General features: G+C 37.7%; 11 protein-coding genes across 11 annotated transcripts; 6 read left to right on the forward strand and 5 right to left on the reverse strand.

Annotated features, from left to right (window-relative positions):
• Positions 1-149: 149 nt before the first annotated feature.
• Positions 150-958, reverse strand: RHIMIDRAFT_266514 (uncharacterized protein). The gene is made up of 4 exons (XM_023611914.1): positions 751-958; positions 570-695; positions 443-499; positions 150-390 (listed from the first exon to the last, which is right to left on the reverse strand). The coding sequence occupies exons 1-4, from the start codon at positions 808-810 to the stop codon at positions 181-183; spliced, it is 453 nt and encodes a 150-aa protein (XP_023470334.1). The 5' UTR covers positions 811-958; the 3' UTR covers positions 150-180.
• A 46-nt stretch (positions 959-1004) lies between these two features.
• RHIMIDRAFT_266515 (uncharacterized protein) lies at positions 1005-2135 on the reverse strand. Its single transcript, XM_023611915.1, has 3 exons — positions 1999-2135; positions 1395-1939; positions 1005-1338 (listed from the first exon to the last, which is right to left on the reverse strand). Exons 1-3 carry the CDS (start codon positions 2040-2042, stop codon positions 1052-1054), a joined length of 876 nt encoding a protein of 291 aa, XP_023470335.1. The 5' UTR covers positions 2043-2135; the 3' UTR covers positions 1005-1051.
• Positions 2136-3085: 950 nt separating this feature from the next.
• Positions 3086-5449, forward strand: RHIMIDRAFT_211808 (heat shock protein 60 precursor (antigen HIS-62)). Its single transcript, XM_023607206.1, has 4 exons — positions 3086-3543; positions 3595-3817; positions 3870-4618; positions 4673-5449. The coding sequence occupies exons 1-4, from the start codon at positions 3263-3265 to the stop codon at positions 5151-5153; spliced, it is 1734 nt and encodes a 577-aa protein (XP_023470336.1). The 5' UTR covers positions 3086-3262; the 3' UTR covers positions 5154-5449.
• A 243-nt stretch (positions 5450-5692) lies between these two features.
• RHIMIDRAFT_197726 (uncharacterized protein) lies at positions 5693-6817 on the forward strand (the record flags this gene model as incomplete). Its single annotated transcript, XM_023606225.1, has 2 exons — positions 5693-5864; positions 5916-6817. 2 exons carry the CDS (start codon positions 5693-5695, stop codon positions 6815-6817), a joined length of 1074 nt encoding a protein of 357 aa, XP_023470337.1.
• Positions 6818-6914: 97 nt separating this feature from the next.
• Positions 6915-8335, reverse strand: RHIMIDRAFT_197733 (NTF2-like protein; the record flags this gene model as incomplete). Its single annotated transcript, XM_023606226.1, has 3 exons — positions 6915-7044; positions 7097-7319; positions 7378-8335. 3 exons carry the CDS (start codon positions 8333-8335, stop codon positions 6915-6917), a joined length of 1311 nt encoding a protein of 436 aa, XP_023470338.1.
• Positions 8336-9619: 1284 nt separating this feature from the next.
• On the forward strand, positions 9620-10572 carry RHIMIDRAFT_289397 (NADH dehydrogenase, alpha subcomplex, subunit 8). Its single transcript, XM_023613640.1, has 3 exons — positions 9620-9949; positions 9995-10127; positions 10185-10572. Exons 1-3 carry the CDS (start codon positions 9705-9707, stop codon positions 10269-10271), a joined length of 465 nt encoding a protein of 154 aa, XP_023470339.1. The 5' UTR covers positions 9620-9704; the 3' UTR covers positions 10272-10572.
• Positions 10573-10885: 313 nt separating this feature from the next.
• RHIMIDRAFT_286188 (26S proteasome subunit P45) lies at positions 10886-12236 on the forward strand (the record flags this gene model as incomplete). The annotated part of the gene is made up of 4 exons (XM_023613356.1): positions 10886-10991; positions 11045-11164; positions 11217-11452; positions 11508-12236. 4 exons carry the CDS (start codon positions 10886-10888, stop codon positions 12234-12236), a joined length of 1191 nt encoding a protein of 396 aa, XP_023470340.1.
• On the reverse strand, positions 11865-13521 carry RHIMIDRAFT_64327 (mitochondrial carrier). The gene is made up of 2 exons (XM_023615508.1): positions 13312-13521; positions 11865-13255 (listed from the first exon to the last, which is right to left on the reverse strand). Exon 2 carries the CDS (start codon positions 13202-13204, stop codon positions 12245-12247), a length of 960 nt encoding a protein of 319 aa, XP_023470341.1. The 5' UTR covers positions 13205-13255; positions 13312-13521; the 3' UTR covers positions 11865-12244.
• Positions 13522-13608: 87 nt separating this feature from the next.
• Positions 13609-15556, forward strand: RHIMIDRAFT_247130 (uncharacterized protein; the record flags this gene model as incomplete). The annotated part of the gene is made up of 3 exons (XM_023610382.1): positions 13609-13633; positions 13682-15217; positions 15267-15556. 3 exons carry the CDS (start codon positions 13609-13611, stop codon positions 15554-15556), a joined length of 1851 nt encoding a protein of 616 aa, XP_023470342.1.
• A 297-nt stretch (positions 15557-15853) lies between these two features.
• RHIMIDRAFT_234233 (uncharacterized protein) lies at positions 15854-21213 on the forward strand (the record flags this gene model as incomplete). Its single annotated transcript, XM_023608122.1, has 5 exons — positions 15854-16152; positions 16226-17954; positions 18005-18110; positions 18167-20724; positions 20782-21213. 5 exons carry the CDS (start codon positions 15854-15856, stop codon positions 21211-21213), a joined length of 5124 nt encoding a protein of 1707 aa, XP_023470343.1.
• A 77-nt stretch (positions 21214-21290) lies between these two features.
• Positions 21291-21587, reverse strand: RHIMIDRAFT_186764 (barwin-like endoglucanase; the record flags this gene model as incomplete). Its single annotated transcript, XM_023605876.1, has 1 exon — positions 21291-21587. A coding segment is annotated over one exon (297 nt), but the record flags the coding sequence as incomplete, so codon positions are not given.
• Positions 21588-22843: the final 1256 nt, after the last annotated feature.

Consider the following 22843-nt stretch of genomic DNA (forward strand, 5'->3'; position numbering starts at 1 on the left):
AAGGATATTTGATACTTCATCAAAACGTGCAGCTGAAGATCAACTAGAAGGAAATAATGCAAAAATGACGAAACATGACGACGATGAAGATGACAAAAAAAAAAAAAAAAAAAAAAAAAAAAAGAAAGAAAGAAAGAAAAAGAGTAGGTGTGATTGAACAAGAGATTTGAAAATAAGCTTTTAGTTCTCCGACAAGCAGATTGTTTTTAGGATTTTTTGCTTCATGTCTTTTGTTTCCATGACAACAATAGTAGCTTTTATAATAATGATCGGTACTTGTATTGCCTGTAGCTCACACTTAAGAGTACCTGTGCCTGAATAGTGATCTGTTGACATTGATGTTTTGCTTTTTGACTCAACAATAATAGCAATAGGTCTGTAGAATTCATTCTGGGGACAATTGGTTATTAAAATAATTTTCATTAAAATACATACATATTACCATTCGTGCTAGTGCATTATCATAATCAGCAAACAATAATTCAATGGCAACATTTATCTATCAGACATATGATATGCATATGTATGTGTATGAATGTAGATGTCCATAGTGTGTGTGTCTTTTTTACCTTGTTTCCATCATTAATTCTCTCTATTAACCTGGCAATCCGTTCGGCCATTTCTCTTTTTCCTATGAGCATGTCATGACGACATAGACCTAGTATCACCAATTCATCTCCTTCGTCTAATAAATTCTACCATTTTTAATTATTAAAATTATTCAAAAGTTATCTGTTTATGTATTTATACTTGTATCGTAAATTTAATGCACTGGTTTGTTGTTTTTTTATTTATGTCCATGGCAACCATGAATGTGCGTGTTCTGGCTGTTCTAATGTAACCATGGCTTGATCGATTTAATATGATGGAATGATAATCCAAGTTATCATCAAGAAAATTAAAAGATACTCTTTGTTTATATTCACTCGCAAGTGATGAACTAGTATCAAAAAATAACAAACTATGTTCCATTTTATGATAAAGGAAAAAAAAAAAAAAAGATTGCGAATTCTCCTAGTGTACATATACACACAAATATCACAAATTTATTTTAGCTGGAAGGCGGTTGCCATGACAATTGTCCATCCAATGGATATTGTTTCAATTTTGCAATATGCGAATGCTCAATATGATATTTTAGCCCATTCAGATTTTTATATCTTTTGTTACAATAGCCTATGGTGCACATGTAGGGTTTTTGTGCATCTCTTTCTGCTTCACTCAGCATATCTTCCTCTGAGTGACCATGCGTTTGATGATATTTCAATCCATTAGGATTTTTGTAAGCTTTATCACAACCTGCTATTTGGCATTTGTATGGTTTATCTTGTCCATCATCTATAGAGAAATATAAGTATAAAAAAAAGAGAAACAAGCCAAAATGCTTGCTTTACCGCATGTCTGATATAAAACTTCTGTTCGCAGAAAGTGAAGATCGGGTGTACCAGGTCTAAGATCATTATCAGGATTAACTAGTGCTGGTAAGGCCTGCTTCAAAATTTCTTCTGTATGTCTACCGAATTTATTATTATTGTTGTTATTTACATTGGATGGGCTGCTTCTTTCGTTAGGCTTTTCTCGAAAGCTTTCAAAGCTGCGAAGTAGTGGGTTCACCAGTGAGGTGACCTCAGTAGGTTGAGTGGATAATGGAGCAGAAAAAGGTGAATCTAAGTCTTCCATGGGTAAATCAGGTTCTTTTGGTTCAGGTTCTTCTTCTATTGGTGCATGGTGATGTTCTTCATAATGATGGAGTAGCTCATGAAGATCCTTAATATGTGTTCCACAGCACACTAAATCACTACAGAAATTAGATTCAAGTTCTCTTTGGTGAACAAAACTGTCTCTATGCTGAAAGATAGCTGGCATAGTATGAGAAGAAGGTGAATAGGACATGGCTACAGCTCCATTATTGCTACTGTTATTGTTGCTATTGTTGTTGCTACGCCATGAGAAGGGAGTTATTTTCGGTTGCTTTTTTTTTTTTTTTCTGTGGCTTACATAGAGTTACGCTTAAATGCAATGTTTATGTTTTGTGAAGCCATCTTGATATGTCACTCTTTACTTCTTGTTTTCAGTCTTTAATAGCAATATAAAAAAGGAAAAAAGTAAACAGTAGGAAAAGGAATAAATGATGTAAAAAATAAAAAAAATAAAAAAATAAAAAAAGAATGGCCTGTCAAAAAGTCTCAGTTTTAGTTGCTGAAAAATTAAATGGCAGGTTTGACATTCTATAATGCATCAACCAATCTTATCAAATGCTTGTTACACACTAAACACACAGACATGAGTAATCTTGAATTATCAGATCTATCCTCTTGTTCTTTCTTAATAAGTGTATGAACCCTTTTACAGATATTTATGTGTATATTATGTAACATCTTTTTATAAAGCTATTTATTTTATAGATAATGGGTATTTGAAATGAAACGAATCATAATCAAGAACAGCTCTATTTTTTAAAGGCAGTGTTGCATATTTCTAATTATATTCTGTAAAGGGGTCTTTATCTTTTGATAGTAACGATATTCATATGATAGTTATTGATTCTACTCACATATATATATATATATATATGTAATTCTTATCTTTTTGTATCCCCTTCTTTCTCTTTCTTTGTTCTATCTATCGCTTACAATATCCACACACACACAAAATCTATAGTTGCATATTCACATACCAACTGGAGTGTATCCCAAAACAAATCTAATTGGCAACTGAGTTTCTCGAAAAGGTCCAATAACAATAAACTTTTCATTCGAATTCAAGTTACGCGTCTTGAACAATGAACTCGTAGCATAATATGAAATTAAATAAAACAAGATTTGAAAGGCATGTCTAAATAAGTTAGATTCACCAACACAAAAAAAAGAAAGGTACAAAGTGTTCTGAATTTGAATACGCTCTTTTACTGTTTTCCCGTGGAATTCGATCTCCATTAGAAATCTCTTGGAATAAGCATTGTGGGAAAAAATAATAAACAAAGGGAAAAAACAAAAAAAAGGAATCAAGAGAAATATCAATCAGAAAAGCAAGCACAATGTGGACAAGTGCGTACACTAAGGCTGTCAAAAGCTATACATTTAGCCCTTGTCATTGAAGACATTAAAAAACAGTGGTAGGCTTCTGCATTAATGGTGCTATGCCTAAGCCACCTTTTCTAGGCCTTTCTACCAGATTCAAGTAGTCCGGGGGTCAACGAGATTTATATATTCCACTAAACCCCCCTTTCAATTTTTAGACTTTTTCTTCTCGTAACTTTAAAATGAACCGTTTGGCTGTCAAAGCTCTTCGTCAACCCTCATCCACCGGTGTCCTTCGCCGTCTTTACTCTTCTCACAAAGAAATCAAGTTTGGTGTCGAAGGTCGCGCCGCTCTCTTGAGAGGTGTTGATGTTTTGGCCAAATCTGTTGCTGTCACTCTCGGTCCCAAGGGTCGTAACGTCTTGATTGAACAACCCTATGGCTCTCCCAAGATCACCAAGGATGGTGTTACTGTCGCCAAGTCTATTGTCTTGGAAGACAAGTTTGAAAACTTGGGTGCTAGGTAAGTGATGCTCATTTTCAATCCATGATAAGATGTACTTAGATAAAATAGACTTGTTCAAGACGTTGCAAGCAAGACGAACGAAATTGCTGGTGATGGTACTACCACTGCTACCGTCTTGACCCGTGCCATCTTTACTGAAGGTGTCAAGAATGTTGCTGCTGGCTGCAACCCCATGGATCTCCGTCGCGGTGCTCAAATGGCTGTTGATGCCGTCGTTGACTTCTTGAAGGCTCACACTAAGGTTATTACAACCCCTCAAGAAGTTGCTCAAGTAAGTACCTTTTCAGGAATAAGAAAACGGTGACTTAGATCTTTTCCCTCAGGTTGCTACCATCTCTGCTAACGGTGATAAGCACGTTGGTAACATGATTGCTCAAGCTATGGAACGCGTTGGTAAGGAAGGTGTCATCACTGTAAAGGCCGGAAAGACAATCGATGATGAATTGGAAGTCACCGAAGGTATGCGCTTCGACCGTGGTTTCATCTCTCCTTACTTCATCACCGATACCAAGACACAAAAGGTTGAATTCGAAAAGCCCTTGATCTTGTTGTCTGAAAAGAAGATCTCTCTTCTCCAAGATGTCTTACCTGCTCTCGAAACCGCCGCCACTCAACGTCGTCCTCTCTTGATCATCGCCGAAGATCTCGACGGTGAAGCCCTTGCTGCCTGTATCTTGAACAAGCTCCGTGGTCAAATTCAAGTTGCTGCTGTCAAGGCTCCCGGTTTTGGTGACAACCGCAAGTCCATTTTGGGTGATATCGGTATCTTGACCAACTCTACCGTCTTCTCTGACGAACTTGATGTCAAGTTGGAAAAGGCTAGCCCTGAATTCTTTGGTACCACTGGTTCAGTTACTATCACCAAGGAAGATACCATCATCTTGAATGGTGCTGGTAGCAAGGATTCCATTGCTCAACGCTGCGAACAAATCCGTGGTGCTATTGAAGACCCTAGCACTTCTGAATATGAAAAGGAAAAGCTCCAGGAACGTCTTGCTAAGCTCTCTGGTGGTGTTGCTGTCATCAAGGTCGGTGGTTCTTCTGAAGTTGAAGTCGGTGAAAAGAAGGACAGGTAAAAGGAACAGATGAATTGAGTGAGCATATAGATATTAAATTCGTTCTGTAGATTCGATGATGCCTTGTGTGCCACCCGTGCTGCTGTTGAAGAAGGTATTGTTCCCGGTGGTGGTGTTGCCCTCTTGAAGGCTGCCAAGTCTCTTGATAGCTTGAAGGGTGCCAACTTTGACCAACAACTTGGTATCAACATCATCCGTCAAGCTATTCAAAACCCTTGCCGCACCATTGTCGACAATGCTGGAGGAGAAGGATCTGTTGTTGCTGGCAAGCTCTTGGAAGAACACCCTGATAACATTAACTGGGGTTATGATGCTTCCACAAATGAATATGTTGATATGATCGAACGTGGTATTGTTGACCCTACCAAGGTTGTTCGTACTGCTTTGGTTGATGCTGCTGGTGTTGCATCTCTTTTGACTACTACTGAATGTATGATCACTGATGCTCCTGTCAAGGCTGGTGCTGGCATGCCCCCTATGGGAGGCATGGGAGGTATGGGAGGCATGGGAGGAATGGGTGGTATGATGTAAAAGCAATATATTATTCTACACATTACAAGTTGTACAAATACCCTCTTCCCTCTTCTCTTTTTCTTTGTGTATTTAATATTTCTGAAAATAAAAAATAGAGAACATAAACAACGTTGCCAGAGAAACGACTTTATGGGAACTAGCAGGATTAAAGGTGACAGTTGCAAAAACTGTTGTGAAACGATTATGCACATTGATTACACCAACATTCTTGCTACACTCTTCGTTCATGGTTAGTTCACTTTTAGAATGTTGTTGGTCAGTGTTGCCTGCCTGGGAAATATTTGAACTTGATAAAAGAAAAAGAAAAAGAAAAAAAAGCATAAAGAAAATAGAAAAAAGAAAAAAGAAGACAAGTGTAAGAAGCGGTTAAACATTCATACCATATTCGAGATAGTATCTGTGTTACCAGACGCCCCCGCTTTTCACACTTTTCTTTCGCTTTTAGCCCCTCACCTCTTTTTTGTTTCGTTTAGCTTACCAATCTACTTTACGTGTTGAATTAAAAAGCAGCCCATTTGAATTACGTGACATAAGAGATGCTGGTTACTGAAACATTTCACGGTTATATTGAAACAACACAGGACGTACTGCTGATATTCGAAGGATGTCGACGTGGTTTACTTCCAAGAATATGTAGAAGGTTACAAGAAAAGGAACGAAATATGATTCGATCTGGCTCTATATTTGTATTTGATGAGCGAGAATCTGGTAACAACCATAGAAAGTTATAGAGTCCTTACAACTGATAGTTGATCATAGGTATCAAACGTTGGACAGATGGTCGTGTTTGGTCTCCTTCACGCATACTAGGAAATTTTCTTATTTACCGTGAATTAGACAAAAAGATACCAGGCGATAAAAGACTTTCAGGTTCTTCGAATGGAGGAAGAAGCTTTAGTGTGGATGGGTCCATCATTGATAAACACAAGGAAAGACAACTGGTGGGATCACTCTCAGATTCATACAAGTTTAAAGAGGATGGGCTGATCAAAAAGACAATGTCCATTACAATCAATGGCGTAGCACAACATCTAATATCATATTATAACCCACAAGAAGTACTTGAAGATAGATTACGCTCACCCTCTTCCGTACCTGAACTTGCAAGCTTAGAGATTTCACCAGAGTTGCTCGTCAAGCAAAATTTCAGAATCCCTCCCTTTGTTGAACCTACCTTTGACCATCAACCCTACCGTAGTATGTCGATTGGATCCCACATCACTTCGTCTCCTAGCACCCCGATGCTTCCCCAGCATCGTCAGCCCTATCATCAACGGCATTATTCAGTCTCATCCTTTAATATTCGTAGTTATGATGGTCATCATGACAACCCAATTATTCAAATGAATACTGCTATAAATACGACCAACGGTAGTAATAGCAATAGTAGTAACAGTAGCATCAGTAGCAACCATAACAATGTATATGACCAACAAGCATTAATAGACAATACAACTAATAACAATAGTAATGAAAGACCAAACCTAGGACAGTTACTAAATCCAATACACCCTCTCCATACCAACGATCGTGATTCGATGGGATTAAGTAGCTACGTACAGTCCCCTTTACATGGCTCAATGGATAGTTTAAACATATTTCAAAACAGCTATCAACAGGGACCACATGATATCAGTTCCTTAATAAATAATTTGAAATAGGTTGTTTTGTATCCGTATAAGAGTATAAACATGCTTTTCTTATTGTAAATATGGTATAATGCCATCCTCATTCTTATGAGTCAAATAAATGTGTTTATTAAACAGGATATGATGCAAATATGCTTGTAGGCACTGGTGCTTGAGGTTTGAAGCCTTGATTTCCAATATAATCACGGACACATAACATGTCGCTCATGATTGTATATGGCCAACCAGCAGCCGTAGCCCTATGTTACCATTCATTAGCGATACATTCATAATAAAAACAAGAGTACTTACGGTGATGTAGGTGCTGCAGGACGAAGAAGAAAAGTACGATCGTACGAATAAGGAGGCGAAGACTCCTCTTCTTTAAATTCACCATGTAAGCAAATGACTAGTCCTGCGGGTGATTGATGAGCATCTACTATAAAATCTTCTGTCTTTTGTAAATCGTGTATCGTCTTTGGTAATCTGCAAAAGGTACTTCCAATAGCTTCCGGGCCAATCAAAAGCCCTTTGCCTTCTTGTCCTATAAGAGAATAAGTTGTCTGCATATTCTTCATTATTAAATTTCATACTTTTAGATTTTCCCATAAGATTTCTACTTATCGATGTCCAGTTCAGCATTTCTTCGTCATCCATCAGCTTCTTCTTATCTTTTCTCTTTAATTTCTGTTGTGAACGAAGTTTGACATTAGTTGTGATTGAGAATACAGAGTCAGCATCGTAGAGAATGGACAGTGTTGGTCTATCTTGATCAAAGGCTTGAAAGAATTTGCATAAAAAGTCAACAGTAACAGAGCGTGTTATTTCGCTGTCAAAAAAGTTTGGTTGATTGTCTAACGGCAACACACGTCCAGTCTTGTGCACCGCAGCTGCTTCTTCCTCTGTCAGATGGATGGGCATACCGTCTAGGAGGACCAAGGTAGGAAATCTTTTGACTATATTTCTGATGTATGCTCTATCACTGTTACGTTGCTTAAACTCTGATTCACGAAGAGGGTTTCCCACTAGATAAAGTTCTCTGAGGTTCTTTAATTTGCCTGTTCCACTGATTGCTTCCAAGCCCTCGTATTCCTTGATGAGATTATCTGAAAGTGATATATTTTGAATGTTTGGTAGATATTGTGCTAATGTCGATATCTGCTGTACGTTTTTTAAGTGGTTACGAGCAAAGGAAATAGACAGGATGTCTTGAAACATTTCACCAGCAAGCTTCATCATGGCTGGGCCAACAATCGCGTTGGAGCCTGGTGCACCAGGTGGACGAATGGCTGATTTCTTCAAGATAGGATCAGAAGCCATATCATCCAAATTCAAGTACTTTGTTTCAACGTTCCATCGACTCTTTAAAAAGTTTCTTAAAATATCAATTGTCGTCAATTTTCCATTTTCAGGACTAGAAGGCTGTAAGGCGGCTGCCAGTGGTGAATTGGGATCAAACAGGCGAATCTGCAATTGCTGTGTACCAAAGATGTAACCATCTAAACGAATCAAAATTCTTGCAATGACTGGATCACTGACAGTTAAAAGCATTTGTCCCTGATTGATTTGTGCATCAACGGCTTGCCACTGTTTCTTGGATTTTTGTACTAGAAATGGTATGATGCCTGCTTCTGTTCCTGGTTCAAATCCTGTGATCTACTAATCGCTTAAGTACTTGAGCTTTGATCAATTTCAAGGTAAGTAACTTACTAGCAAATCTATTCTCTCTGCTGGAGTTGCTTCCATTTTCTTTTCGGCTGGTTTTGGTCGACCATATGGATTACTAGAATAAACAAGTTTATCACTTGATACTTCTTAAGTAGAGAAGTACTTACAATCGTTTTCTATTCTTCTTCTTTTTTCCCATTCCTCCCATATCAATGTCTTCTCCTTCATCAAGAATCTTCTTTTTATTTTCTGTAACAGTTACAGTCTTTCCTGCTGCTTTCGCCTTTAACGCAAGTCCTCTTGACGACTTTTTGTTGGTCGCAGTCTGCCATTTATCATCCTCTTTCTTTTCTAGAGTAGCTGCAGGAATAGCAGCACCGAACATGGCAAATAATCCCTTTGATTCTGACATTGTCTATAGATCGATCAAAACAAAAAGAAAGAAAAAAATTTTACAGTCGTTCCACTGCCAATTCAAGGATTTACTGAAAAAAGTGCGGATTTTAAAAAATAGACGTATTTGGAAGCAACCAAGGGCATACATCTAGATTGCATGCATGAACTATAAAGTTTATTTTATAAACAGCTAATTGACATTTTATGGCTTATAGTTATAAAATGGACAATCATTGGATGACACTGCTGCAAGTACATGTATTGAACCCAGATGTTGACTTAGACCTTTCTACTCACGAAAGAACGATTAAAGAGGAAAAAAAAAAAGCAAATATTAAAAGCAAAGGATCATTTCTTTGCCATAATCCAAAATGTGGTCTGGTTACCAACAAACAAGGCAGTAAAATCAAAAGATTTATTGTTAGGTCTCTCAGCTCTATTACTTTGCCAAACTTTCCCGTGTTTTCAAGCTAGTCTCAGTTAATTCAATACTGAATTTACCAATGTTATTCTCTTCCTTCTTAAACGCAAGAGAATGATTGGGTAGTGACGATATCACTATTAAAGGTAACAAAAAAGACATGGAGCCTTTGAGAGACAAGGAACACAAATAGCATTAGTTTTTGCTTGGGACCGTTAAATCATTTCGGGGATTTAATGTTCTTTATGTCATCGTAAATTTTGACATCCGCTAAAGGTGAAGCGCTTCCCCCGGATTTGGCCATTTCTATGTAAATTTTTCTTCTCGCTCCTTCAGCAACCAAATAGGAAGTAAAGAAAGAATGACAAGTAAAATGATGATAAACTAAAACAATGAATCAATAGAAGAGGAACATTCTGTATAACTTGCATTAACATGTCCACTAAACAAGATTTGGGTTTTACACACGTCGAATTTGTTGATCCCACTCCTCTTCCTGAATCAGTACCAAAGGTTGATGAAGTTGGTGCCACCTCAGCACCTTTGAAGAGCGCTTCTTTCTTCATTGGCCAATATTGTAAAGATTATAACGATGATTTCATGCTCTGTAAAAATGAAAACAACAATCCCGAGCACTGTCTTAAAGAAGGAAGAAAGGTCACTCGTTGTGCCATTGACTTGTAAGTAAACAAGGCTTGAGAGCTCATCTTGTTAAACTTTTATAGAATTACCAAGCTTCGAGAGAACTGTGGTAAGGAATTTGAAGCACATTGGAAATGTTTGGACAACAAGAATCAGGAATTCTACGCTTGTCGTAAGCCTGAACGTGCTTTGAATGCTTGTGTATTTGAGAAATTGGTAAATATGCTTATATAAACAAAAGGGCAACAGAACTAAACTTCTTTGCTGTCTTAGGGCTTGGAGAAAAAGATTCCTGGATCTTCAGTTGATGAACAAATTCAAAACAAAAAGAGCCCAGTTATTAGAAGTCCTTTGAAATAAACATTAAAAAGGGAACACAACAAATTACTTGTATAGAATAATATCAGTTATATAAGCTATGGAATATGCTTGGCTATACATATATGTAATACTGAGTCCATCGTTATCATTTGTAACAAGAGAGGTTGTCATACTTCTCCCTCTCATTGTATTATCCGCCTAATTATGATTTTTTGAGGTGTGTGTACACTTTTAGACAACAAATAACAAAAGAGAACTCGCCAAAAGTAAGAGAATGAGATATAAAAAGCAATGCTTAGTATTTCAATTATTTACGTTAAAAGAGGAGAGTTTATAAGAGAAAGAAGAAACAAAGAAGCCAAAGCCAAGGATTATTTATAATGAATATCTTACAACTTATTACGTGGCTTTCATTCTGTTATAATGTGTTGATCACATTATACGAGTATCCGCATCTTATATCTTTCAAAAAGATGAAGCCCATTTTTTATATTATTACATGCTGCCAAGTTGAAAACAATAAAGAAAATAATGAAAACGGCCATTATGTCTGTGTGGATGACGTCTTTTTAACTCCGATAACACATACGCGTCCTATGATGAGCTCACTTTTCTGATTTCTTTTTTCTTTTTACTAGTCATTTCAATCTCACATGTCTTCATCAAGCCAACCTGAACAAGATCCAAAGACTAAAGCCTTGAGCGCTTACAGAAGAAGGCTTTTAGAGCATCGTGAATTAGATGCTAAACTTAAAGAGAGTAATTATTACATGATTGAACTTTCTGTGCATCTCTTTTAACCTTCAACTTAGTGCGTCTTGGATTACGAGCTCTTGATAAAGAATACGACAAATCAGAAGACGACATCAAAGCTTTACAAAGTGTCGGTCAAGTCATTGGTGAAGTGTTGAAACAATTGGACGACGAACGATGTAAGTTTATATTTTTTATTGTGCCAGACTGGGCCACTTATTGTTTTATTAGTCATTGTCAAGAATACAAGTGGCCCTCGTTATGTTGTTGGATGCCGTAACACAGTCGATAAAGAAAAGTTAAAACAAGGTGCTCGTGTTGCACTTGATATGACTACCCTGACTATTATGCGCATTTTACCTCGTGAAGTTGATCCTCTGGTATATAACATGTCAATAGAGGATCCTGGTGATGTCAGTTTTGCTGGTATTGGTGGCCTCTCTGAACAAATTCGAGAGCTTCGTGAGGTAAGAGTATACATTAAATGTACATGACACATTTTATAACCATAACCGACATCAGGTTATTGAATTACCCTTGATGAATCCTGAACTCTTTTTACGTGTTGGTGTCAAACCCCCAAAGGGTGTGCTATTATATGGTCCTCCAGGTACCGGAAAGACTTTGCTGGCTAAAGCAGTTGCTAGTACACTTCAAGTAAATTTCTTAAAGGTGGTTTCCAGTGCTATTGTTGACAAGTATATCGGTGAAAGTGCTAGATTGATCAGAGAGATGTTTGGTTATGCAAAGGAACATGAGCCATGTATTATCTTTATGGATGAAATTGATGCTATCGGTGGTCGTCGTTTCTCTGAAGGTACATCTGCTGATAGAGAAATACAGCGTACTCTTATGGAATTATTAAATCAAATGGACGGTTTTGATTACCTTGGACAAACAAAGCTTATTATGGCTACTAACAGACCTGATACATTGGATCCTGCATTGCTTCGACCTGGTCGATTGGATAGAAAGATTGAGATTCCATTACCCAATGAGCAAGGACGTTTGGAAATTTTAAAGATTCATGCTGCCAACATTTCAAAGCATGGAGATATAGATTATGAAGCTATAGTAAAACTCTCGGACGGTTTCAACGGTGCTGATTTAAGAAATGTATGTACAGAAGCAGGCATGTTTGCCATTAGAGAAGAACGTGATTATTGTATTCAGGAAGACTTTATGAAAGCAGTAAGAAAATTGCAAGATGCGAAAAAGTTGGAAACAAAGTTGGATTATGAAAAGATTTAATAATAAAGCTACAGTAACCTTTCTTGTAACTTGCGAGCCTTTTTAACTGTACGCATGTTTTGATCATCGTCATGGTTGGGGGATAAACACCAGTAGGTAAGGCGGTAAGCCAACCAAGAAGCCTCTAGGACAAAGTAGCCCATGGTAATTTCGAGTAGACCGATGCCCCAACCAGGATAAAACGCTTTCCATCCACCTTCTGCATATGTTTTCCTCACACAGTCAAAGAATCCGCTGTAGTAAGTGTTGACCTTGAGTACTCCACTATCTTGCACCATGAGTTTAAACAAGATCGTGTCCACTGGATAGCTTATTGTCCGAGTGACAATACTGCTCATCACTCCACATGCAATTTCAGGATAAAATGTGTGCAAGACAGTTGCTTCCTTCTTGGCCGTATCGCTTCTTTTTGATTCTTCCATGAATAGCTTGAAACTGTATTTATAGATATAAACAAGTAGATTTTCTGTCAATATGTTTAATATACAAGAAGGCAAGAACCCAATAGGAACAGTACAAAGACTACGAAAATCAGACAGATTTTGTTTATAGGCTCTAATAAAGTCATGACGATCTCTAATGATGATACGACTGATACTTGAATCAGATTGAATACGGAGAATAAGCGCATTTCTGTACAAGGGATATAATGGAACATTCATCAATAATGTCAATAGTTTGCCTACTGCTTTAGCTGCAGCATACAAAAGGAAATTGGTTTGTTTTGTTGTTAAGCTGGACGTGATCTGACCGATAATTGATTCATAGCTAGCACTGATGGACTGCCCTAACAGGCCAAGACCAAATCCTGGATACAACCTGCGTATACCACCATATTTATAAGTATAATAGAGTTTCATCGCTCCATAGCGTGGTGTGTCTCTCTCAAAGCTATTTTTAACAGGTAAGGCTTGTAGACTATGTCGTGCTGCAACAATGGGAAAGCATAATGTATAATTTGCAACCATGCTGCCAATAGCTAGTACAACACCTGATACATTTTCTTTAACTTCTATCAACTAATTCTTAAGTATATGTAGACATAAAACAAAGAATACACAGAGAGTATGTATACCTTTATGTTCTAAAGGGGCATGATGAGTACTAACGGTTGAAACGATATCAACCTCTGCATTAGCTATTGCCTCAGATAAAAGCCTTATACGTTGAGCTTCTCTTTCTTCTTCTTCTTGATTGTCTACTACAGATCTTGTTTGAATCGTGCTTCCGATTGACAATAATCCTAAATAAGCACTCAATGTCATAAAGAAACACAAGAATTATGGTAATTTTCGTCTTGTAACAAAAGCAACGTCACAACTGAACCAAAAGATTATTACTCTGACTCTTTCTCATCCTTTTTAATGACAAAATGGCCAGAAGAGCACCCTGTCAATGTGAGTATTTTGTTAAGTATATTATCAGGCTTATTTAATAGGAAATAGATTGTAAGCAGAGAAGAAGGAAATGTGAAAGAAGCTGCGAATCAGAACCATGTACTCGGTGTATCAAAATGAAAAGAAAATGCATACCTCAAGAGTTTTCGAGTAGTAGTGATTCTAGTGTAGGAGATGATGACGAAGTAAATGAAAGAAGATATAATGACCTGTACCAACAAATTGAAGAATTACAAATTGAACTACATAATCTTGAAATTGATCTGAATAAACAAAGGTCAACCGCAGCACTTATTAAAAGCGAACCCACGTGGACTTTGCAGATCGAGAATGGACAATTACGGCTTCAGACTGAAATCAAGAGCTTTGAAGAACTATCACTCTATGGAAAGGCATTCTTACGCTATCTGTCACCTTTTGGAAACACATTTAAAAAAGTTTCATTAGTGTTTGAAAATGCCCAGCCATATGCGCTTCATAAGGCTATAACAGACTTAACCAGGCTAGCTGTTGATAATGGCAGTGCAAACAATAACATGTATTCAAATAGCATGATAGCACGTTATATAAAACCAGAAGCATTCATTGATGGACTGATCGATATACACTTTCATTGCTTCGATGTCTGGTTACAGGCAATCCATGAACGCTCATTTAGGAAGAGAATAGAAAAGATAAACAAACTAGAGGATCCCACAACACTAGCGATTTGTGCGAGCGCATCTGTGCACATATGTCGACATAGTTTTCTCAATTCACAAGAAAAGAGATATGTTGGTGAATACTTTTATAAAAAATGTATGGAAAAGTTAATAGATATGTTTGATGATCCAGAACGAGAATTGGAGTCACTCGTCATTATAAACATAATTCAACCATTCTTGTTTACCACGATGAGATTTAACGAATGCAAGAAATGGTCTTCTATCGCTTGGATACTCGCAGAGAGCTTGACTAAAAAGCACCCAGGCTACGCAAACGGAGACGCATCGCTAGATATGAATACTCGAATATTTTATGCAACGATTCACCGTAACCATCTGGCTGCACGTGGCATTTTATCCATAGTTGACCTCTTCTTCAATCATCGATGCGAATGCATTGAACATATTCCTTGTCGATTTGACTTCTTACCTGATGAAAATTCCCTAATAAGATACTCGTTTGAAGCATTAAACTACGTTATACAGCTTGAATCACATCCATTCATGAGTAGAGTGCACAAACGTACGATGAAAGCACTTGTAGGAGAAAAAATAGATTTGACCTTTGAAGATATCGTATGTCACGAGGGTTTTCTGGTCGAATGGTGGCAGAACCTTCCGGAATATATGAAGATCAGTGAAGAACCTTACAATTGTACTAAAGAATTGATCGATTCGTGCAATAGTGTCCAGAAGCTGACCATGTCTCTATATATTCACAGTGTGGCTATAAACATTCACGCAAACCTTGTGAATATAAAGATCAATGGCAATACAGCACAAATCGTAAAAGATAAAGCAATCTATTTAGCATTGTATGCTGCCGAAATCATCTTAATCTTGGCTAAAAAGATTGAAAATCTAGAAGAGATTTGTTTCTGTAAGCAAATAGTTAAATATTATATAATTCAATACTTAATATTCTTTAGCTACAGGAAAATTACTGTTCAGAGTCATGGATGCTCTTACGTTTCTCGTGCAAAGCAAAGATCCCTCGGTTACATTATCAACAAGAAAGAAAATTGAAGAATACATGACTGTATTTGAAAGCGTGATATATTTGGATCAAGAAGTTGCCACACATACTTCACCTCTAACCTTGATTTCATCCACTTCATCCGTATCTATTCAAGAATTGTACAAAAATTATCCCCTCCCTGCACAAGCATTACTGTTTGACGTTGTACACAAAACAATCAAGGATGTTATAAATGTATAAATTTTTTTGTATTATTTCTTCTATAATAAATTATTTTTACTACAATGCCACAAGTCTAACTTAGGGGCCAGATACACAAATAAACAAGACCAAAAGGAAGGAGACGAATAGACAGAATGAGTAAACAAATGGGTGGTTGTATAAGGAGTAGTAAGAATAGCATATAACGTTTTTTTAAGGGGGGAACAAAAAAGGGAGTTTATATATAAATATAAAATGAGACCTACATACAACAGCTTTGTTTTCTGCTTGAATTCTAATTTCATCTCTTTACTTTCTCTTTTAAAATAATAATCAATGACTTCAACAGAAGATCTTTCAGAAATTAAAGATGTCACTGAAGAAAAGATTGTGTCTGCGTTAAAAGAAAGATTTTTAAACGATCAAATATATACTCGAGTAAAGCATTCGTTATTGATCGTTGTCAATCCTTATAAAGATTCTCGTGAAACAATTCAAGAGATCAGTGAAAGATATCTAGCAGAGTATAAAAATACAGACATCAAAAAGAGATTGCCAGCACATATATTCCAACACGTCAATCAGGCTTATTTTCATATGCGTAGAACTCGCATCGACCAGTCTATCTTACTGAGGTATATATATAATCTTTTGGGATGGAAGCTCCTTATATTAAACCTCTATCTCTCTCCTTGGCATCGTATATAGTGGTTTGTGTGGAAGCGGAAAGTCAGAGATGAGCCAATGGATACTTTATCACCTCATCACACTCAGTAACCCGAAAAAACCAACAAAATTACAACAACTAATTCAAATGGCTTACAGCGCCCTGGAAGCGTTTGGACATGCAAAGACAGATGTACATGATAATGCGTCCCGTTTTGGAAAATATATAGAATTACAATTTAATGAAAAAGGAAGGATGATAGGCGCAAAATTCTCAGAATACATGCTGGAAAGATCAAGGATCACCCAAACTAACGGTGACGATCGTTGCTTTCATGTCTTTTACTATATGCTTTATGGGACAACACAAGAAGAAAAATCTCTATTACATCTGGACGAGTCAACGTCATATGACTATTTATTCAAGACAAGGGAGGCAGCACGACTTGTATCTTCCTTTATAGATCAAGATGCTGAAAAGTATAGTGAATTGAGGACTCTGTTGCGATCCCTTGGTATCAACAAGAACACCTTTTTTCAAATCATGCAAATACTTTCAGCTATTTTACACTTGGGAAACCTTCAATTTATGGATGACCCAACAAATGAGCAAGACTCGGCAGTCATAAAGAACAAGCTTGAATTAGAGATCATAGCAGATCTGTTGGGTGTAGAGACAAAGCCATTAGAGTCTTGTCTCACTTACCAGACAAAACTGATCAAGCGGGATTTAACGACGATTTTCTTAAATGCTGAACAAGCATCTCTTCAGCGTGATGCTCTTGCTGAAACCTTATATACACTTTTATTTGCTTGGCTCGTAGAAACTATCAACAAGAGACTCAATATGAAAAAATCAGACAGTTTACAAAACTTTATAGGAATCATTGACTTTCCTGGACCAGCACCTATTCAAACTGGATCATATCATCAATTTTCGACACTTTATGCAAATGAAGTGCTCTACAACTGGATGATGCATCAGCTGCACGAAAGAAATGTTGCCGTTTACTCTGCTCTTAACCTGACGATACCCACTTTATCCAATACACAAATGGACGAATGCGCTCAGTTACTTAATCATCCGCAGACAGGTATAGTAACCCTATTATCCAACCAAGTCTCTTCCCAAGGACGCTTTTTAGACACACTAAAGCAGACGCATCGGAAACATCCTTGCTTGAGTTTTAAATCCGGGGATAAGGAAACACAGTTTGCTATCCAGCACTTTACCGGCAGAGTCTTTTATTCACCATCAGAGCTCGAGACGTACGCAAACGAAGCTGTCTGTACAGATTTTGTGTTGCTATTTGGTCCCAAAGCAGCAGAGGCTCCTACAAACCGACTGGTTAGCAAACTCTTTTCTCAAAAGATAATAGAAAACACAGCACTTGCAGAAGAGCGTACACTTGCGACAACAACAGAGACATCAATAAAAAGACCACTTCGAATAGACAGCATACTCTCGATGCTATCATCAACAAAGACTTGGTACGTTCTTTGTCTTCGTTCAAACGATTTGTTGCTTCCACATTCCTGCGACCCGAAAAAATTAGCAGCGCAGATAAAGTCACTTCACTTACTGCCTCTTGTAATAAGAGCTCGTTTAGAATATACCATTGATATGGATCTGTTGGAATTTTGCGAAAGGTATACAGACTTGATACATACAACGACTGTGGATCTGGCTGCTGAACCCAAAGAAAAATATTTGGCACTACAAGAGGCGCTTGAGTGGAATGAGGATGATATGTTAATGAATGAAGAAAAGGTAGTGGAAACAAAGCCAGTCTATATGCATACATAATAACAAAAATGTAGGTATTTCTGACAGAAGCAGCATGGGAATCCTTAGAAAACAAGTTACGTGCGACAGAAAAACGGGAGCAAAGAAGAGCCAGATGCGCTGCCAAAGGGATACCATTCGGTAATATGATAGAATAGAAAACATGAGAAGCATGTGTATTAAAGCGATCTTAATAGTTGAAGAGTCTGAAGATAATGGTCACGGTGAGTGCCACGAGTCAGTATGTGATCCTGTATCCTGTCAGTCGATGATCGAATCAGGCTCACTTTGTTCTGAAGATTACTATGAACCATGCTGCGAGGCTGCTTTTTATTCGCAAAAGTGTGATCATAGTTTGACTACAGTTACAGCTACCACAATCACATCTGTGTCTGACGAAGAAGAAAAGAGCGAGCACACAGTAAATACACAAGAACAGGAGCAAAATAAGAAAATAAGTCCAAGACGAATAAGTCCATCAAGGGTCTTTTGGATATCAATTACCTGGTTGACAACATGGTGGATCCCCAGTTTCCTGTTATCGTACGGATGTGGAATGCGTAGATCTGACATTAGGATGGCGTGGCGTGAAAAAGTGACCCTGTGTGTGGTTATCTTGCTCCTGTGTGCTGTAATGATATGGTTTATTGCCTTCTTTGGACAACTCATATGTCCCCATCAAGATCTCTATACGCAGTCTGAACTCCAGGCCAAAAGTAGCCGAGACAATGCATTCATTGCTATCCGGGGCGAAGTATTTGACCTGACATCATTTGCTCCTCGCCATTGGGCATCAGAAGTCATACCTACCGCTGCACTCTTTCAATACGCCGGACAAGATGCAAGTGACCTGTTCCCAGTACAGATATCAGCCTTATGCGATGGAGTCGATGGGTACGTGCCTAAAGAAGTAGCAATGGATGCACACATAAACATAACAAACTCGAATGCCGTCTATCATGACTTTCGCGCCTTTCGATCGGATTATCGACCTGACTGGTACTATGAACAGATGGTATATTTGCGAACCAACTATCGTTTAGGTTTTATGGGATATGACCTAGTTGATATCAAGAATCAAGCAACAAGCCCGGTTCAGATAGGTGGCATTCATACAACACGTCGATGGGCTATCTTGCATGACAATGTATACGACTTGACATCATACATGATGGGTGGACGAGTTATTAAAGTACCTGATGGACAAACCGCTCCAGCAGATATAGACATGGATTTTATAGATAATTCCATTATTGAACTTTTTAGACAATTACCTGGCACAGATATTTCTGCACACTTTGATGCTTTACCCTTAGAAAAGGAGGTAAGGGACAGACAGTTGACATGTCTGAGAAATCTGTTTTTTGTCGGAAAAGTAGACACCCGAAACTCCTACCAATGTCTATTTTCCGAATATATCCTGCTTTTGATCACTGCATTTTTATGCAGTGTCATATTATTCAAGTTCCTTGCTGCACTACACCTTGGTAAGAGCTACATGAACGATGATTGCGAACAGTTTATTATTTGTCAAGTCCCTTGCTATACAGAAGGAGAAGAGTCACTAAGGAAAACCATCGACTCGTTAGCTGTCTTGAAATACGATGACAAGCGCAAGCTACTGTTCCTGATTGCAGATGGAATGATTGTTGGAAGCGGTAATGATAGGTCGACACCGCAAATCGTCTTGGATATCTTGGGAGTTGACCCTAACTTGGACCCTGAACCAATGTCATTTCTGTCTCTTGGAGAGGGTAAAAAGCAGCACAACATGGGCAAGGTCTATTCTGGGCTATACGAGTGTTCTGGACACGTTGTTCCGTTTATTGTTGTCGTCAAGGTTGGCACTTCCGATGAAAGACAGAAGCCAGGAAATCGAGGTAAACGAGACTCACAGATGGTGCTGATGCGATTCCTAAACAAGGTTCATTATGACTCACCAATGACACCGCTTGAACTTGAGATCCATCATCAGCTAAAGAACGTGATTGGTGTGAACCCAAGCTTTTATGAGTTTGTGCTGATGGTAGATGCTGATACAGAGGTCTTGCCACATTCACTCAACAGGATGGTATCTTGCTTTGTTCATGATCCGAAAATTGTTGGCCTCTGTGGAGAGACAATGCTGTCAAACGAGAAAGATACATGGGTGACAATGATTCAAGTATATGAATATTATATATCTCATCATTTGGCCAAGGCATTCGAATCTTTATTTGGCTCTGTGACATGTCTTCCAGGTTGTTTCTGCATGTATCGTATTCGATCCAGTATTCGAAATCAACCTTTGTTAGCATCCAACGAAATCATTAATGATTATGCAGAGAACCGAGTGGATACACTTCATAAGAAGAATCTATTGCACCTAGGAGAAGATCGCTATCTGACAACGCTCATATTAAAGCATTTCCCTCATTTCAAAACAAAGTTTACACCTGATGCAGCCTGTATGACAAACGCACCTGACCAGTGGCCAGTGCTCTTATCACAACGTCGACGATGGATCAATTCGACGGTACACAATCTCGGAGAGTTGATGTTCTTACCTCAGCTTTGTGGATTTTGCTGCTTTTCCATGAGATTTGTGGTGATGTTGGACTTGTTGAGTACATTGGTTATGCCAGCTGTTGTTTGTTATCTGGGGTATTTGATATATCAACTTTGTACAAACACAAGTCAGGTGCCTTTAATGTCGATCATCACACTAGCAGGTGTGTATGGGCTTCAAGCAATTATTTTTATTTTAAGAAGAAAGGTATTACAGACAAATATTTACAAATATAGGATGTACTTATATATATATTTGTGATAGTGGGAACATGTAGGATGGATGATTATTTATATTTTAGCAATACCTGTATTTTCATTCTTTATTCCCATATACTCATTTTGGCACTTTGATGACTTCTCTTGGGGTAATACACGTATAGTTGTTGGTGAAAAAGGTGAAAAGAAAGCAGTAGGACCAGATGAGGGCGTATTTGACCCAAGCACGATTCCACTAAAGAGATGGTCAGAATATGAGGAAATGAAACGACAAGATGAGGAAAATAGTCAAACAGAAGAGGAAATGACACAAGAAGATAAACTGATCTATGAAGAGATTGAACGTATTTTTGAGGAATATGACTTGATGGAAATAAGTAGAAAGAAAGTAAGAGATATATTATCAGAAACATTTCAAATGGACATGACATGTAAAAAAGAGTTTATAAATGATTGTATTGATCGAATCTTGTCATAAATAAATTGAAACCTGCCAATTTTTGTTTATTAAGAAAAAAAAGGAACCAGCCATTGAATAAGATAATTCATTTAACTCCAAGACCAAGTGATGGGTACACGACCTTGGCTAAGCTTGGCAATCTTTTGGAAAGCAGCAGGACTCATGTCCACATCACCACTTGAGCAACCAGGACAAGTGTCAACAATCTTTACTGTAACTGATCCACTGGGGCCTTTAACAGTAATGCGTTTACCACAATTGGGGTTCTTGTTTGAGTTTGCACCGTTACCCATTTGAACGTGATTTAATGCGGCAATATACTCAGTTTCAGAGTTGGTCCATCCACAAGATCCAAGACCGGGTGTATAGAACGTGCCGTCACCAGAATATGAGCCACCTCTTGTCACCAAAGAACCAGCTTCGGCGTTTTTCTTGGCAATTGGAGCAGCAGATACAAAGTAAGTGAATGCAAATGTAATGAAGAAGAGAATGTATTTGATAGACATGATAATGATGAAAAAGATGATAATAAAGAAAGAAAGCTCAATTAAGCTGTTCTTTATATACATGTAAATTCAATAGCCGATTAATAGATGGAGTTTAAAGAAGATGATTGCCTAGTATGACCCGATCCTGTCTCCCGATCCCTGGGTACCTTATGTAAACAGGGGCAGCAATCTGGCCTGGACTTTTTGGACGGAAAAGGCATCCGCTTATCCGATCAATTGAGGAATGTACTTTTTTAGCTAATTGATGTTTATTAAATACAGTTTGTTTACCACGTTTTCTGTCATTGCTTTTTTTTGTTGACATAATTAATGCCATGTCTTTACTCTAGCTTTAATGAACAAAATGGCTTGCTTAAGTTGCACTATAAAAAAAGGACTTTTTGTTTCATAATTGAACAAAAGGTCGGACCTGAATGTTGTAAGCGTTTCGGATATATCACTCAAATTAGGCAGACTATATACATAGTATGGGTTGCACCAAGATTAAACTTTTTCCTCCTCTACTACGCAATGCCACATTTTAAAAGCACTGTTCTAACCATTTAGGGTCCGAATGTATTGACAACATTTTAATTAAGCGATCCTAGTTACTAATCTCACAAAATAAGGAGGAAATGAAATCTAAAGGGGGTTCAGTGTCGTTTAGATCAAAAGATACCAGTAACTGAGTGGTATCCATAGAAACTGTTGTTAATTAAATAGCTAGGTGCATGTTAATTAAATGGTATGACAAGTGATTATTCAAGATGTAAAATTATTTCTTACAGTGACAAATTAACCAATCACTTTTATTACAAGTGAATTTTGAGTGGCGCCGCAGGTCGAGCACAGTACTTTACATAACCGCTGGACGTTGTATGAAATGAATGTTTTGATATATTTGTTTTGACACAATCTTTTTTCTCGGAATAAAAGCCTCCCTTGGGCAGCCATACCCAACTAAAGTACATTTGGATACGTACCACTCAAAGTATAAGATTTGTTCATTCCTTGGGTGTTGTTTAAAGGAAAAGCAGCATCGAGAAAAAGCATATGGCTGCTCATACAGAAGATGTAGCCGGCAGATGAGTCTATTGCAATTATTGTTTCATTATATATTTATTGGGCGTGGGTTTAACAAGTAAGCAATAGCATGGAGA

Source organism: Rhizopus microsporus (genome assembly GCF_002708625.1).
Source record: "Rhizopus microsporus ATCC 52813 unplaced genomic scaffold scaffold_2, whole genome shotgun sequence".
Lineage (NCBI taxonomy): Eukaryota > Fungi > Mucoromycota > Mucoromycetes > Mucorales > Rhizopodaceae > Rhizopus > Rhizopus microsporus.

What these genes read in the sequence shown, in the direction of transcription:
- RHIMIDRAFT_211808 (XM_023607206.1), top strand. Translation starts at nt 3,263, where the DNA reads ATGAACCGTTTGGCTGTCAAAGCTCTTCGTCAACCCTCATCCACCGGT. An exon ending in TTTGAAAACTTGGGTGCTAG is followed by an intron (nt 3,544 to 3,594) that starts GTAAGTGATGCT and finishes TAGATAAAATAG; the next exon opens with ACTTGTTCAAGACGTTGCAA. An exon ending in GTCGGTGAAAAGAAGGACAG is followed by an intron (nt 4,619 to 4,672) that starts GTAAAAGGAACA and finishes TTCGTTCTGTAG; the next exon opens with ATTCGATGATGCCTTGTGTG.
- RHIMIDRAFT_289397 (XM_023613640.1), top strand. Translation starts at nt 9,705, where the DNA reads ATGTCCACTAAACAAGATTTGGGTTTTACACACGTCGAATTTGTTGAT. An exon ending in ACTCGTTGTGCCATTGACTT is followed by an intron (nt 9,950 to 9,994) that starts GTAAGTAAACAA and finishes AAACTTTTATAG; the next exon opens with AATTACCAAGCTTCGAGAGA. An exon ending in CTTGTGTATTTGAGAAATTG is followed by an intron (nt 10,128 to 10,184) that starts GTAAATATGCTT and finishes TTGCTGTCTTAG; the next exon opens with GGCTTGGAGAAAAAGATTCC.
- RHIMIDRAFT_266515 (XM_023611915.1), bottom strand. Translation starts at nt 2,042, where the DNA reads ATGGCTTCACAAAACATAAACATTGCATTTAAGCGTAACTCTAT. An exon ending in GCATTTAAGCGTAACTCTAT is followed by an intron (nt 1,940 to 1,998) that starts GTAAGCCACAGA and finishes CTCATGGCGTAG; the next exon opens with CAACAACAATAGCAACAATA. An exon ending in AGTTTTATATCAGACATGCG is followed by an intron (nt 1,339 to 1,394) that starts GTAAAGCAAGCA and finishes ATTTCTCTATAG; the next exon opens with ATGATGGACAAGATAAACCA.
- RHIMIDRAFT_64327 (XM_023615508.1), bottom strand. Translation starts at nt 13,204, where the DNA reads ATGGTTGCAAATTATACATTATGCTTTCCCATTGTTGCAGCACGACAT.
- RHIMIDRAFT_266514 (XM_023611914.1), bottom strand. Translation starts at nt 810, where the DNA reads ATGGTTGCCATGGACATAAATAAAAAAACAACAAACCAGTGCATTAAA. An exon ending in GCATTAAATTTACGATACAA is followed by an intron (nt 696 to 750) that starts GTATAAATACAT and finishes TAAAAATGGTAG; the next exon opens with AATTTATTAGACGAAGGAGA. An exon ending in GAATTAATGATGGAAACAAG is followed by an intron (nt 500 to 569) that starts GTAAAAAAGACA and finishes TATGTCTGATAG; the next exon opens with ATAAATGTTGCCATTGAATT.